Here is a 16498-nt window from a genome sequence, read left to right on the forward strand (position 1 = left end):
GCTTCCATCTCACTAGGAAATTGTCCCATGCATTCACCACCCTTTCCATAAAGAAATATTTCCTTAGATTACTGCTGAATTTACTCCTTTTCACTCTCATTCTGTAACCCCTCAGAGGTTTCTTTCCTTTGAAAATGCATGCTTACTGTACATTTATACCTTGGAGATATTTAAATGTCTCTTATATCTCCTGTTTCTTCCAAAGTACTGTACATACACTTTAAGTCTGTCCCATATGCATTATAATGAAGACCATTGATTATTTTATTGGTCACCCTTTAGACTGACTCCATTCAATTTTTATTCTTTTGAAGCTGTGGTCTCCAAAATTACATGTGATACTCTAACAAAGGTCCCACTGGAGAATTATTTAGATGCATTCTCACCTCCTTTTTCTTTTTGGCCTTTCTTTTCTCTGTACACCTAAGCATCCTTCCGAATGTTGCTGTTACCTTATCTGCCTGTTTTGGCCACCTTATAATCATCAGATACTATCAGTCCCAGATACCATTCTTCTTTCATTCATAGAAGAACTCCATCTCATATACTGTACTGGAGACATGTAGTTTTAAGCGCTGTGCTATCAACTAAGCATATTCTATATGCCGCACACAAATATTATAGAACACGCTTAGGCAAAAATGATTTCTGTGTGGATTTTCCAGGCACCATATATAGAATCTCTGCCATAGCTCCTAGTATTCTATAATCTGCACTTCTAGCTGCCAAGAGTTAGGCATGGGCACTTACAGCAGCTTTTGATATGGCGTAAGTGCTCACACCTAAAGTTAGACGTGAAACTGCAAACTTAATGCTACTATTCTATTATAGAATCTGTGCATTTATCATTCCAATACACTTCAGCCCATTTCTCACACTTCTGCCGGTACAGTGATAGTTTTATTTGGTGTTAAAAAACGTTTAATCGATATGTTTTTTTTTTAGCCCACCAGAGAGTCATCTGAGTGTGACACCTGAGGCAGGCTTTTCAGCTCAAATGTGGCCATGTTGGTCATCATCATGTATGCAATAAAGCTATCCCTTTTGTAACTCCTATGGTGTCTGTGTCCATTAGCACATGGCCATTAAAAAATATTAGCATGTGAGCCCTTACTGTCACATATTTTGTAGGTGGTAAGGGCTCATGTGCTGATCACATGCTAATCAGCATGCAGCAATATAGCTGCGCTAATTGATTACCACAAAAATCCTCATTCTCTGCCCTCCAGACACACCCCCCTCAATGGTAAAAATAGAAACAATTTTATAGTGCATTATGTGCACACACTAACCCGGAACTTACTGCAGGACACCTGAGCATGCCCAATATTAAGCCCTTTTAAGCTGCGGTAAGTACGTGCTAGTGCTTATTGCAGCTTGGTAGAAGTAAGCAGGTAAAAGTATGGTTAACATTTTTCAGTCAGCTATGCCCTGGTGCTATATTTATAGGGGTTTTTCCTTGCTGAAACTACATGCATACTTTCAGAATTAATGGATTTTGGGGGGGTGCAATGGCAAGACTAATTCTGGGCAGCTTTTCACAGACATGTCCAGAAACTGCACAGGTGCATTTTTTCACTTTTTAGAAAGCTTGTCTGTAGCTAATGTAGCTGACTTCTATCATTTCTAAACATGGAGACATACTCATGCACACTTACCTACATAGCTATCTGATGTATAGACCCAGATCCCTTGTAAACAGGGCCCTGAATGTGAAGGAGCCCAAGGGAATAGAATGGACTTCTTTGTATTCAGCGCGTGCTAATCGGTAGCATCACTTCATAAAAGGAGCCCATAATTGGGTTGACCATGTTCAAAACAAGCCAAAGCACTGATGTCTTCACTTAATCTTAAACAGCTTTACTCAGTATGTTGGAAGCATACTCCCAATGTTCCTGGTTCTGGCCTTCGACTTCTCCGTCTCCATGATCATTAAAGGTCTAGTGCATAAGAAAGAACTTCGCTTGAAAGAGTTCTTGAGGATGGCAGGCATTAAGAAGAGCATCCTCTGGTTATCCCGGTTTGTGGACAATATAGTTATCCTCACTATATCCTCAGCACTACTTACCGTACTGATAAAGGTTAGTCAAAGATTTGTCAACGTCAATCTAATCAAACATCTGATTGGTACGGTAATTGGTGCTAGCTGATTGGCAAATTATAGATAATTTTTTTCTTGATCAAGATATGATGAAATGTTCTGATGAAAATTATCAAAATGAAAACAATCGTATAATTAAAAAATATACTGTAGCATGTGTTTGAGATTTCCACCTTCTGTTTACCTTATATTTTCTTTCATTTTATCATGTAATGCATGCAGTAGGTGATTAAGGGGCCCTTTTACTAAGCTGAATTAGGAGCTAATGCATGCCTAACACAACTTAAGATGGGGTACCTTCTCTCTCCTTCCGCCTCCTCCTTGGTAATCATGCTCCTCAACAATGATGCTCTATACTCCTTCCACCGCACCGAGGGTCAGCCCTTACATCTCCTCCCTCTCACTCCCCTTTGCCCTTTGGTTTCACTCTGTTTAGAGGGATCACACCATTTTACTGCCTTTTAAACTTTACCTCTTCATACCACTAGGCTTGATGGGAGGGAAGGTACCCCAAACTGGTCCACACTGGGCCCTGAAGTTGCTAAGGCCAGTCCTGCTGTTATCTTACTGTTGAAGAGATAGTTGTGGTGATGCAAGCTGTTACATTTAGACTACTGTTAGAAAGCATATGTAGGCCTGTTTAATCAGAGTTTATGCTACATCTAGTTGCTACAAAGTACAGTGGCATGGGTGATCAGAGAATAAGAGAAGTTTGAGTTTGTGGCACCTGTGTTGAAAGCTTTATATTGGTTGCCTGTTGCCATTCGGCTGCAGTTTAAACTGTTAGTACTGGTTTTCAAGACATTTTATAGCTTTGTTCCAGTTTGTGTGAACAACTTTCTGAGCATACCCCTGAGAGAAACTTGCAGTCAGGGGACCAGAGATTGTTAGTTATAACAGGGGGTGGTTTAGTGTGTGCTTCTAGGATAAGAGACAGGGTGTTCTCAGTTGCAGGCCATATTAACTGGGATAAGTTATCATTTAAAATTTGTGAATGTTTTAACTGCTTACAGTTTCAGAAAGCTGTAAATACATTGCTCCCCCCCCCCCCCCCCCCCCACCGATACCGATATTCAGCACTATTTAACCGGCCAGGAATGGTTCCTGGCCGGTTTCAAAAGCCAATGTGGAAAGTATTATTGATATTTTTATGTATTTATTTATTTCAAATATTTATAGTGGATAACAATAGAACATACACAATATGATATGCCCCCTTGAAATCTGTGTCTCGTGCATCTGTATGTATATATAGCAGCTTTCTAAAATCACTATTTACATGTGCAGTCATTGATAAATGAATGACAAAAGGAGCTGTCATCTCATCTGAATTAGTGATAGCAGTAAGACACTTCTGACAATAAAAATGTTATCAACATTATATTCTCTCATTTAATATACCTCTGTTTCTACAGTCACCAGTTTCATAAGGTTCATGTTCATCTTTGTTGAAGGATGAATGAGTACTTATTGTTGCAGATGAGATCAAAGGATCCGTTGGATGATGGTTTGTAAAACGTGCAAAAACTGAATGTATGATATAATTCTCTGCTGCTCATTACACCACTAATCATATCCATGATTTTTGATGATCTTTTTTGCCATTATTCTTTTTCTTGTTGCTTACATCCAGATTTATACGCTCCCTCTCTAGCTCACTTCCCCTCTATATGACTTTGGCTTGGATTTATTCTGTGGCCATGACTGTCAAAAGTATAGTGCATGAAAAAGAGGCTCGGCTAAAGGAAACGGTCAAAATGATGGGACTGGGTAATGGAACCTACTGGTTGAGCTGGTTCATCAGCAGCTTCATTCTTTTCTGCATTAGTGCTTTCCTGCTGACTCACATAATCAAGGTGATCATTTAATTCAAGGTTGATTTAAACTCTCTGTCTTAAAGGTCAATGTAATACAAGCATGCTTTGATTTCTTCTGTGGTTATTCTTTTAATAATACCATAAAAAGTAATGCCTATGTCTCATCCCCATTTTCATTTAGAAAAATCAAAAACAATCATTGGGCTGCTACTTGGAAAATACTTAAGGGTGAGCCAGTGGTGTACTGGGAAAGTTTTAACAACAAGCTCTCTGGGCATAGCCAGACTGCAATTAGGGGGGGGGGGGGGCATAGTGGATTAAGGGAATAACACATTCCTCTCTCTCCTTTCTCCCCCTATTCATGCATGCTAGGCATACCTTTGCTGGCAGGGATTCCGAACCGCACCAGTCAAATAAATGGACTATCGTCACTCCCCGCTGCTTGTTTCTGGCTCTTTGCAGCATGCCAGGAATTCTCATGCATTCTTGCACAAGAAGTCCTGGCATTCTGCTCAGACCAGAAACAAGCAGCGGGGAGCAGTGACAATCCATTTATTTGGCTGGCAGGGCTCGGTATCCCTGACAGAAAAGGTAAAGGAGTTCAGAGATGCCAAGGGTGGCCCATCTCAAAGCTGGAGATTTACCACTGCTATTCTGGAAATTGAAGGCCAATGAGTGAGGTTTTTCTTGTGGGCTCCAGCCATGTCTAAAACCAATTCTGGCAGACGCACATTCAAAAACTGACATATACATAATACATCCAAAACTTAATTATTATTTTCTCATTTCCATCTTCCAACATTCCAGATAGCAGATGTACAAACCAGCAGGACTCAAAGCAGTCCAAAACAAGTAAAATCAGAAACATAGTTTATACCTAATTATTCAACCACTCTTAGGATTCACCTTTGAGTTTAAAAAGCAAAAACATGTGCATGTAAGGATTGGATAAACCAAACAAACAAAGTTTAAATCAAATGCCCTTAATATGTAATACTTGATAGCAACATTGATGGAAATTTCACATAGCAAGCAGCCTGAGCCAACAGATTTAAGGGGTCTTTTACTAAAGCCTAGCTTGATATCTGCAGCAGGGCCCTTAGGAATAAAATGGGCTCTGCTGCAGATAACTCGACTTAAGCTTTAGTTAAAAAAAACAACCCTTATTTTCCATTGAACATAATTAATTTTGTATGAACTTGGGGGCTAATAGTGTGCTGAACTGGCCAATGTTGGCACATTTAGACTGACTGGATAGTTCTGCAAGGAAACCCTTCTCTCATTATTCAATACCTTATCTGTGAAATAGTAGTAATAAAAAAGGCAAGTGCATATACCACTGCAATCCACAAAACAAAAGGAGCAAGTTCCCACATGCCATCTTTTACTTTTGATGTAGGCACAGGAAAAAAAAAAAGATGTTAAATGCTGCACAAGCTGGCAGGTTGAAAAATATAAGCGAAATCAAATAAAAATGCCACAAACAATAAAGAACGACAACGTGGACAAAGATGCTTATAGATTTGTTTGCTTTATTTGGGCAATTGGGAAAGAGAGACAAACCTCATGGGCTTCATTCATCTCAATCTAAATGCCTTGTCAGCTACTCGCTCTCTTAGTTCCAGCTCCCAGTTCCACTGCCTTCTTCATTTTCTGGACCACGGGCAGCGTGAGTGAAGTAAGCACACTGCCTTCAGTGGCCCCGGAAGCTCTCCCTCTGTTGTTGTGTCCAGCCTTTGCAGGACAGGAAATTGCAGCAGAGGGAAAGCTTCTGGGCCGCCAAATACAGTGTGCTTACCACACTGACACTGCCGACTGCATAGAAAATTGAAAAAGGCAGCACTATAGGGAACCAAAAGGGAGTAGGAGAGAGCTGACCAAGGTGGTTAGATTGAGAACAGGAGACGGCATGATGGCTGAAGCAGGGTGTGGGAGGGCAGCCAGTAATGCCCAAAACCCAGGCACTAGACTAGCCACCAGGTTTTTTTTGGGGGGGGGGGATTGGGCCCCCCCAAGGCCCCTATAGCTACACCACTGCAGTACAAGCCACAGAGGAGGAAGAGGATGACGACACTGAGAGGGGACCTGAGTCACCTGAGCCCACATTCTGGGAGCCAGTTGTTAAAGGAGCTACTTTAACAACCGCCTCCCAAAATTCTTAAAAAATTAACAAATTGCTCACATAAGCCAGTGCAAGCTGGCTGCAGCACACTGGGCGGGTTAATATTCAAAGTGATTTAAAAGGGTAGGAGCAGTGGTGTTCCTAGGCAGGGCGGTGGGTGCGGGCCGCCCCGGGTGCACGCCACTGGGGGGGTGCCACGCGCCTGTCTGCTATGTTCGCTCTGTGCTCCCTCTGCCCCGTTACAGGTTACTTCCTGTTCCGGGGCAGAGGGAGCATGGAAACGAACGAAGCGGACAGGCGCACAGCTCCCCCCTCAGCGGCGTGCACCTGGGGGGGTTCCTTCGCCGGGGGGGTGACCTTTTGCCAGGGGGAGGGTCGAGCTGCACCTGGGGGGGAGTGCTGCACCTGGAGGCGGGGCACATCGGCGATCCACCCCGGGTGTCAGCCCCCCTAGGAACGCTACTGGGTAGGAGAGGCTTTTACATGCTTAAATTGCTCAGGGCTGCCCAACCACCAATATTCAGTGGCACTTAACCAGGCAGTATTGCTGAGTATTGGCTCTAACCACACAACAGAAAAGAGGGCAGGTCAGGGTAGTATGGGGACAGAGGAGCCAGTGGTTATGTGGGTTCCAGCAGTATTTAGTGCCAGCACCCACATAGCTAAGCAGAGAAATTTAGGACAGTTAAAAAGCTGTCCTAAATTCATACACTTAGTTATGCGGACTCTAGCTTACTATGTAAGCCACATTGAGCCTGCATTGTGTGGGAAAGTGCGGGGTACAAATGTAATAAATAAATAAATAAATATCTGTTAGGACCATCATAACAAAATAAAAAAAGACCTACAAGTCCTCTGATTTCCCTCCTTCTAGGCCCCCCCTAAAGTTCTGGGACTCCATTCCTCCCACCCCCTACCACATGCAACATAGTAATCCCTGGTTGTCCCATAGGGCGGTAGGAGCAGGAACGAAGCCCACTTGCTCCTGCACCTAACAGCTAACTTTTCAAAGTGAACCAGACATGTATTTGTGCACAGGGAAGTTATTGGAGTGGAGGAGTAGCCTAGTGGTTAGTGCAGTGGACTTTCTTCCCAGGGAACTGAGTTCAATTCCCACTGCAGCTCCTTGTGACTCTGGGCAAGTCACTTAACCCTCCATTGCCCCTGGTACAAAATAAGTACCTGAATATATGTAAACCACTTTGAATGTAGTTGCAAAAACCTCAGAAAGGCAGTATATCAAGTCCCATTTCCCATTATTTTGTGGCTAATTTGGATTCTGATGAATTAGATCATGAAGGAGCAAAAGGGTCACTCAGGGAGGACAAGGCCATAGTGAAGAAACTGAATTAATTCTTTGCTTCTGTCTTTACGGAAGAAGATGTAAGAGATCTGCCTGTACCGGAAATAGTTTTCAATGATGATGATGCAGTGGAACTGAAAAAAATCTCAGTGAACCTGGAAGATGTACTAAGCCAAATTTACAAATTAAAGAGTAGTAAATTACCTGGACTGGATGATATATATTCAAGGGTACTCAAAGAACTCAAACATGAAATTGCTGACCTGTTGTTAATAATATGTAACCTATCATTAAAATCATCCATAGTAGCTGAAGATTTGAGGGTGGCCAATGTGATGCTGACTTTTAATTAGGGTTCCATAGACCGGTAAGCTTGACATCGGTGCTGGACAAAATAGTGGAAACTATTATAAAGAATAAAATTACAGAACATGCAGACAAACATGGTTTAATGGGACAGAGTCAGCATGTGTTTAGCCAAAGGAAGTATTGCCTCATCATTTTGCTTCATTTCTTTGAAGGTGTGAATAAACATGTGGATAAAGGTGAGCCCATTGATGTATCTAGATTTTCAGAAAGCTTTTGATAAACTTCCTCATGAGAGACTCCTGAGAAAATTAAAGTCATGGGATAGGAGGCAAGGTTCTTGGTGTGGATTGGGAAATGGTTATTGGACAGAAAACAGAGGGTATGGTTAAATGGTCATTTCTCTCAGTAGAGGAGGGTGAACAGTGGAGTGCTGCAGGAATCTGTACTAGGACCGGTGCTATGTAACATATTTATAAATGATATGGAAATCGGAACAACGAGTGAGGTGACCAAATTTGCAGATGATACAAAACTATTCAAGGTTATTAAAACACGTGCGGACTGTGAAATATTGCAGGAAGACCTTAGGAAATTGGAAGACTGGGCATCCAAATGGCAGATGAAATTTAGTGCACACAATGCAAGGTGATGCACACTGGAAAGAGTAATTCGAATCATAGTTACCTGATGCTAGGATCCACCTTTGGAGTCAGTACTCAAGAAAAAGATCTGGGTATCGTTGTAGATAATACACTGAAATCTTCTGCTAAGTGTGCAGCGGCGGCCAAAAAAAGAAAACAGGATACTAGGAATTATTAGGAAAGAGATGGTGAATAAGACCGAAAATACTATAATGCCTTTGAATCGCTCATGGTACATCTGCACCTTAAGTATTGCGTTCAGTTTTGGTCGCCATATTTCAAAAAAGATATAGTGGAATTAGAACAAATTCAGAGAAGAGCGACCAAAATGATAAAGGAGATGGAACTCCTCTCGTTTGAGGAAAGGTTAAAGAGGTCAGGGCTTTTCAGCTTGGAAAAGAGATGGATGAGAGGAGATATGATTCAGGCAAAAATACAAAGACTAGGGGATATTCGTGGAAGTTACATGGAAATGCTTTTAAAACAAATAGGATGAAATATTTTTTCACTCAACGAATAGTTAAACTCTGTAACTCTTTGCCAGAGGATGTGGTAATAGCGGTTAGTGTATCTGGGTTTTAAAAAGATTTGGACAAATTCCTGGAGGAAAATTTCATAGTCTGCTATTTAGACAGACATGAGAAGCAGCTGTTTGCCCTAGGATTTGTAATCTGGAATATTGCCATGATTTGGGTTTCTGTCAGGTACGTGTGACCTGGTTTATCTACTATTTGGAAAACAGGATTCTGGGCTAGATGGACCATTGGTCTGACCCAGTATGGCTACTCTTATGTTCTTAAGTATGGGGTTGGCTGGGAGGATAATGTATTTTAGTTTTATAGTGTGTGTCAGCAGTATTAGAGTAGTTGTTATATTGGGAGGCATATGCAGAAAAGGAGTTCACGCTGGTAGCTGTTGCCAGGTGAGAGCCTGAACACCCCAAAAGTTCCATTAGAGGCATTTAGGAGGGAACTGCCTTCCTGTGAGTTCTTGTACCAAGTAGAGCGCTGCTGAGCCCGGTACTCAGACCAGGTTCTGCTTGGCAGCCGGACAACCCCGGGTTTCACCTGCGCTGACCGCCGTTCCCCAGAGGTTGAGCCCCTAGGTGCGGGCGGCCTGCAGGACTTACGAGACGGAGCAGGGAGCGGGGTGGTGAACGTAACAGCCAGACAGGCAGCAGGCAAGAGAGTGATCCAGGTACAGGCAAAGTCAATAGGCAGCCAGCAGGCAAGGGAGTAATCCAGGAACAGGCTTCTTGTAACCCTGTTGCTGGAACTAACCATCTCTAAGAATCAATACCGTAGCCCTGATCCAGTCCCTTGGTTTCTCAAAATTCACCCTCTGCCGCATATGGAAACTTGCTTTCACTGAGGGCAATTCTAGATACAACTCAAGTCAAAGTTTTTCTTACAAAAGACAGGCTGTTACAGTGCCCTGTTCAGTTTGTGCATATTGGTTCACAGACAGAACATAAAAATGTGTATTTGTTTCATTTGCTGATCTCAAAATGAGGAGCCTACAGTCAGTTGCATTCCACGTTTCTCCTACATAAGCGCACAATTATGGAACGTACTCCCAAAAGCTGTGAAAACAATCCACGACCACCTAAACTTCAGAAAATCACTAAAAAACAACCTCTTCAAAAAGGCCTACCCTACAGATCCAACGTAAATCCCCACATCCGGCCACACAACTAAACCAATGATCGTACTGGACAATATCCAACCCCCTCCCTTAGACCCTAATGGAGCCTGGAATACACCTACCTACTCGAACACAACACAACCATGTATCTGATCTCTACCAGATTTGGCAAACGCTGTTATGGTACTGTGTAAGCCACATTGAGCCTGCAAATAGGTGGGAAAATGTGGGGTATAAATGCAACAAATAAATAAATAAATAAATATCTTGCTTTTATTTAGAAGTTAAGGGTCATTGACACCTTTTTCATGAAACAAACTGAACTGGGCTAAAATGGGGAAGGAGCGATGCATGTACAGTTAGACATTTTTTGCTACATACCGGGACTGTATGTATTGCACTACATGCTTAACACCACCACTGAACCTGCAGAGGTCTACATTTGTGCCTGCCAGTAAAAGGATAGCACTATACATTTTCCCCCAGATTCTATATATGGCGCGCCAAGTACTATGCACTGTGTGCATTGCCAATTTACATGCACTACTCAATTGGTTAGCGAGCCTATTAGTGTTGGTAATTGGCCAGTAACAACCAATTATCAACACTAATTGGCAATAATTGGAATTTATATGCACATCTTTTTATGCATATTCTAAAAAGAGGCACACATAAATTCCAACATAGTCAAAAAGGGGGCATGGCAACAGGTGGAGTAAAGTGAGGGTATGTCAGGGCCATCAACCAAACCTACGCATGTGGTGATAGAATTCAGGGGAGTGTGTCCTAGATTTAGTCGCAGGCATTTACACCAGCTTTTCACTGGAGTAAATGGCTGCACCTAAACCTAAGTGCATCCAGTGTACTTGCAGCTTATATAATATTCCTAGGCACATAAATAAGATGTACCTAGATTTTAGTCGCCATATATAGAATCCGGCCCTTTGTGCCTGCCAGAGGTGCTGCTATACATTTTCCCCTGCAGGCACTGAAGGGGCACGTGGCACGTTGCAGGGACCTTGCAGACAGAAGGACTTTTCCTATGGGGGAAGAGCATGATGATGTTGGCTCATGTATGTCGTTTTCAGCATCATAGACTCTCTTTAGTGAACTTCTGGATTTGAATGCTTCACATTGCAACATTTTGAGACAACACCATTGATGTCCTATATATATATTTTAATGGACTTTTAGATGTCTTGGTCAGGGGGATGAGATATGTCAACTTTATAATATGTGTTCATCCCTGCATTTATAAAATATGTCTCAAGATCTGGACATTTTTGCAAAAATTGTTTAAATTCCCTGTTCCACAACTCTTCTATATGCTGTACAAGTATTTTGTAACGTCTTACAATTATGAAGATTACACTTAGAACTTTATTTCTACCAGTATCATTCTGCATGATGTACTAGGATTTTAAAATAAAAAGTGATGGGATGTATCATGAATGATTGTTCCACAACTTCAGTTTTTCTTTCAAGGGGGCAATTCAATCTCAGACTTTGGTAAGGGTTGCATTCCCATGTTCAACTTTCAACCTTGTGTTCTCCTAACAAGGAGTTAAAATCTGACAGAAGAGAAACATTTCCAGCCAAAAATATTTCTGTTGATGGATTGAAAAATGTATTAATAAAGAATACATATTTGAATTGCTATAAATAAAACATGTATATGTGATCAATATATAAATAAGTTGCAAACTGATGGACTGTTAAATATGAAAGTTCGGTATATTTAAATCTCAGACCACGTACAACTGTGGCACTTCTGATTAATTTTTTGAGTCTTGTTCTTTCATTGTGACCCTATTTTCTACTGGAATCTATATATGTATACACAGAACTATGGAACTAAGCAGATAATGGTGATGGTAACAACAATTATAATGACAGAAAAGAAACAGGCAGTACAGTCAATCTGCAAAATCTAGACCGGCAAAAAGGTGAGCAGACCAAAAAACAAACCAAAGTAGTCAAAGGTATTCCCAAAATGTAATTTATTAGCAGCAACAAGACCTGGTATTGAGAGAGACACACATTTTATCAGATTTGGTGCAAGGCACTTATCACATTGGTCTGGTACTATTGGCCCCCGAATCAGCCCAGGAAGGGCAAAACTTAGCCAAGTCAGATGTAATCTTAACCCCTCCAGTGCTGTTGCTAACAAATTGTGGGGTCCTTTTACTAAGGTGCACTGAAAAATGGCTTGTGGTAGTGTATGCACAAGTTTTGGGCGCACGCCAATCCATTTGTCACCACGCCTGTAAAAAAGCCCTTTTTAAAATTTTTGCCGAAAATGGACTTGCGCCAAAATCAAAATTGCCGCGCGTCCACTTTGAGTCTGAGACTTTACCTCCAGCCGTTGACCTAATGATAAAGTCTCACGCGGTAACCAGGCGGTAATAACCTACACATGCCAAATGCCACTTGGCATGCACAGCTGACGAGCGCCAGAAAATAAAAAATATTTTTCAGGCATACGTAGCGGATGCGTACCAAAAATGAAATTACCACAAAGGCCATGCAGTAACTCCATTTTGGTGCGCGTTGGACACACATAGATGCTTACGCAGCTTAGTAAAAGGGCCCTTGTATTTTGGAATACTTTGGACTACTTAGATCTGCTCTTTAGTCTGCTCACCTTTCTGCCAACTACTATAATAAATGGATAAGGGCATTATAAAGGAATTGTTCATTACCTCTGTTCTATTACCTCTAGCAATTAAGTAACTGATTTTTTTTTTCATGCAACAGTTTGGGAATGTGCTCCAGTACAGTGATGGATTTGTGGTCTTTATCTTTTTGGTTATATTCTGCTATTCCACCATCATGCAGTGCTTTCTTATTAGCACCTTCTTCTCCAAAGCAAACCTTGCTGCCGCTTGTGGAGGAATTATCTATTTTGTGCTGTACTTGCCACATGTCCTGCTCCTTGCTTGGCAAGACTACCTCACATTTCCGGTCAAAGTCAGCGTGGTAAGCATGTTCTTTCTATATTGAAAGTGTTTTTAAGCTGATTCATAATAATTCTACACAGGTGGTGACGAGATCCATCAACATCTGATATGAATTGACAGTGAAATGGGCAAATGTGACTAACCCAGCCTCAGTTCATTCCCATCACAAAAATAATTACAGTGTTACTAAGCATACGGTAATCCTATTGGAGCTGGGTTTTTTTTGCTTTTCTTTGTTTGGTTTTGCTGTAGGCAGAATATCAAATATGAATAATATTTACTGTAGGTCCCTTTGTATAAAATAGGACCTGCAGTAAATAACATGTGTTTAACAGCATATCCATTTACGTTAGGACAGTTATTTGAGAATGTTGAGCAGGGGCCCTTTTACTAAGCTGCGTAGGAGTTACCGACCGGCCCTTGCGGTAATTTCTTTTTTGACGTGCGTCCGCTAGGCACGCCGGAAAACATTTTTATTTTCTGGTGCACGGGTGGCAATCGGCATTTTACGCATGTAGACCATTACCACCGGTTAACGCGTGAGACCTTACCGCTAGGTCAATGGCTGCTGTAAGGTCTCAGACCCAAAATGGACATGCAGCAATTTTCATTTTGCTGCACATCTATTTTCAGCAAATATTTAAAAAGGCATTTTTACAGGTGCGCTGAAAAATGATTCTGCACGCGCCCAAAACACATGTCTACACTACCGCAGGCCATTTTTCAGCGTGCCTTTGTAAAAGGGCCCCAAAGAGCCCTGTTTACTAAGCCGTGATGTAGACGTGCTAACTTTTTAGCGAGTACTAAAAATTAGCATGCGCTAATGCTAGAGACACCCATAGCAATATATGGGTGTCTCTAGCATTAGTGCATGATAATTTTTAGTGCACACTAAAAATTTAGCGAACCTAAAGCACAGCTTAGTAAACAGAGCCCAAAGTTACTGAATAGACTGGATTATCAGTATAAGCTGCATAATGTATGGCACCATACCAAGAAAACCTAAAGGACATTCCCCTCTTAAACACATAGGGGTGATTCTATATATGGCATATAATCTGCATAGACAACATTTCCGCCTAAATGTATTTTATAAGCGGCATCTAGATTTAGGCACAGTATATGGAATATGCTTAATTGATATCTCAGCACCTAAAAATACGCACCTTCCATTTACACCAACATAGCATGGCATAAATCCTGGCACATAGATTTAGGCGCAGAGGGCCATATTCTGTAACTATGCTTGCTTTGGAACACCCATTTCTCTGTCCATAACCACGTCCCTTTTTTGTCTGCATGCATTAGAAGTTGGTCACAGTGCATTACGGAATGTGTTTAGTGAGTTGTACGTGCAAATTCTAATTATTGCCAATTAGTGCTCCACATTGCTTGTTAAGTGCTGTTATCAACACTAATTAGCTTAATAAGCCAATTAAGTTTACGTGTTGTGATGGAATCCACCTGGATTTCAGTGCAGATCTTTAGGCGCACTATATAGATTCCAGGGATAAAATCTTTCTGAACATCAAAATGACAGGCAAAAGGTTATGCATTGGCTAGCCTCAAATTTTGAAAAGGAAAGAATGTATTTAGTTAACTCCACATTTAACAGCATTTATTTCTTTGTGTTTGTTTGGTATGCTACCTTTCACAGCCATATCAAAGCTATATCAAATCCTTTGGAATATCTGTGAAGCCAATACCATACTCCAGGGAAGCAAAGTCTTATTCATTGGTTCAGAACTTAGTGGTCTGATACAAGAGACCAGCTGTCTAATCAGGCCTACACAAGCATGATAACATCTGTTCATGTTAATTATATTTGCATTTAAACCTGAGGTTCTTCTGGTTGATGAAAAACTTACTTCAAGACCCTTGGCACAAGGGAAACACTTGTCATTTAACAACAGAGACACTTCCACACCAGATTGTGTTGTTCCAAAAATAAGAGTATGGCGAAAACTTTGAATAGGGTATGGCCATTTAAAAACCTTATGCACACTATTATAAAATACACCCATTCTGGGTATTTAGACTTGGTTTTGTTTATTTTTTGGATTTTGCTCATATCTTTTCAGTAGTAGCTCAAGGTGAGTTATATTCAGGTACACTGGGTGTTTTCCTGTACCTGAAGCAATGGAGGGTTAAGATCACAAGGTGCAGAAGTGGGATTTGAACCAGTCACCTCTAGATGTCAAGACCAGTGCACTAACCATTTAGGTGGCCTAAACGGCCACAGCTAAATTTTAGTTGCAAGAATGACATATGAACATATTCTATAAACTACACCTAACTTAGGCATAGCTTACAGAATCACGCTAACTGCATGGTTAAGTGCCGATGTTCAGCACTTAACCGGCCATGGTAACCACATAAATAGGACCACATAAAAGTCAGGGCTGAATATTGCACTCACCTGGCTATGTATTATCCAGCTCCGGAAACCTGGAAATTCAATGACAGTGCCCAGCCATAGCCCAACATTGAATCTCCAGGTTTAATACCAGTGATGTTCAGCAAAATACTGATTGTTGCTGGCTGAATATTAGGTCCCTTATATAATAATAATAATAATAATAATAATAATAATAATAATAATAATAAAACTTTATATAAAACAATCTATGCAGAGAACAAAAAATGCATACATAATAAAATCCAATTTAACAAAAATAACTAATGATAAAACAAAATCATACATTACTACAACTATTACAAACTTGCACAAAACAATGATAATAGAAACATAACATCAATCATTGTTATAAAGCAAAACATTATCATTCATCTAATGATCTAATGATCCATATGCACAAATAAACATATGAGTCTTCAGATCTTTCTAAGTATGCTTCTTCAGTATTTAGGTGCCTGCAGTTACACCAGTTCTGTGGCTGACATAAATGCTCACACCTAATTTACCCTGCTAAGCTATTATTCTGTAAAGGAAAATTGGCACTTAATTTCCTTTAGAAAATAAGTTCCTATCAAGCGCCCCCCTGGGTGCCTGTTTGTTGACACACTTTTATAGGATTTCCCTTAATTCCACTTTTAATACTTTAACGTCATTTACTAAGGTGCGCTATAGGCACATTAGTGTTTTTAATGCATGTAAATGGTTTATGCACGTTAAACGCTAATGTGCCAATAGAAATGTATAGGTACGTTAGTGTTTAACGCACCTTAACTTTAAAGGTGCGTTAGAAACGCTAACACACCTTAGTAAACATACCCCTAAAAGTATTAAATACTACTGATTAGTGGTGCACTAAATGCGAAGAAGCCCATTCTATTCCCATGGGCTTCCTCTCATTCAACGCATTGCTAATGGTAGTGTAAATTTTACTCCTTAATGAGAAACATGCTAAATAGTGATAAACTGACAATAAGCATATTTCCTGCTAGTAATACTCATTAACTAAGTGCAGTCACATAAATATTTCATAGAGGAGTCTGCCTTATTTGTATTTATTAAAATTTGATAGGCTCAATCTTACAACCAGAGGAAGGCAAGCAACAAATAGTAGCCTAATGGTTAGCGCAATAGGCTGAAAATCAGGGAACCAGGTTCAATTCTCACTGTGGCTCCATGTAACCC

General features: G+C 40.8%; 1 protein-coding gene across 1 annotated transcript in view; it reads left to right on the forward strand.

Annotated features, from left to right (window-relative positions):
- LOC115462091 (phospholipid-transporting ATPase ABCA1-like) overlaps positions 1-16498 on the forward strand; it is a 451679-nt gene that overhangs the window by 125838 nt on the left and 309343 nt on the right. The window contains 2 exon segments of the mRNA XM_030192130.1: positions 3735-3957; positions 12695-12916. Coding sequence (XP_030047990.1) covers positions 3735-3957; positions 12695-12916 — 445 coding nt within the window.

The sequence above is a fragment of the Microcaecilia unicolor genome, chromosome 2 (genome assembly GCF_901765095.1).
Source record: "Microcaecilia unicolor chromosome 2, aMicUni1.1, whole genome shotgun sequence".
Taxonomy (NCBI): domain Eukaryota; kingdom Metazoa; phylum Chordata; class Amphibia; order Gymnophiona; family Siphonopidae; genus Microcaecilia; species Microcaecilia unicolor.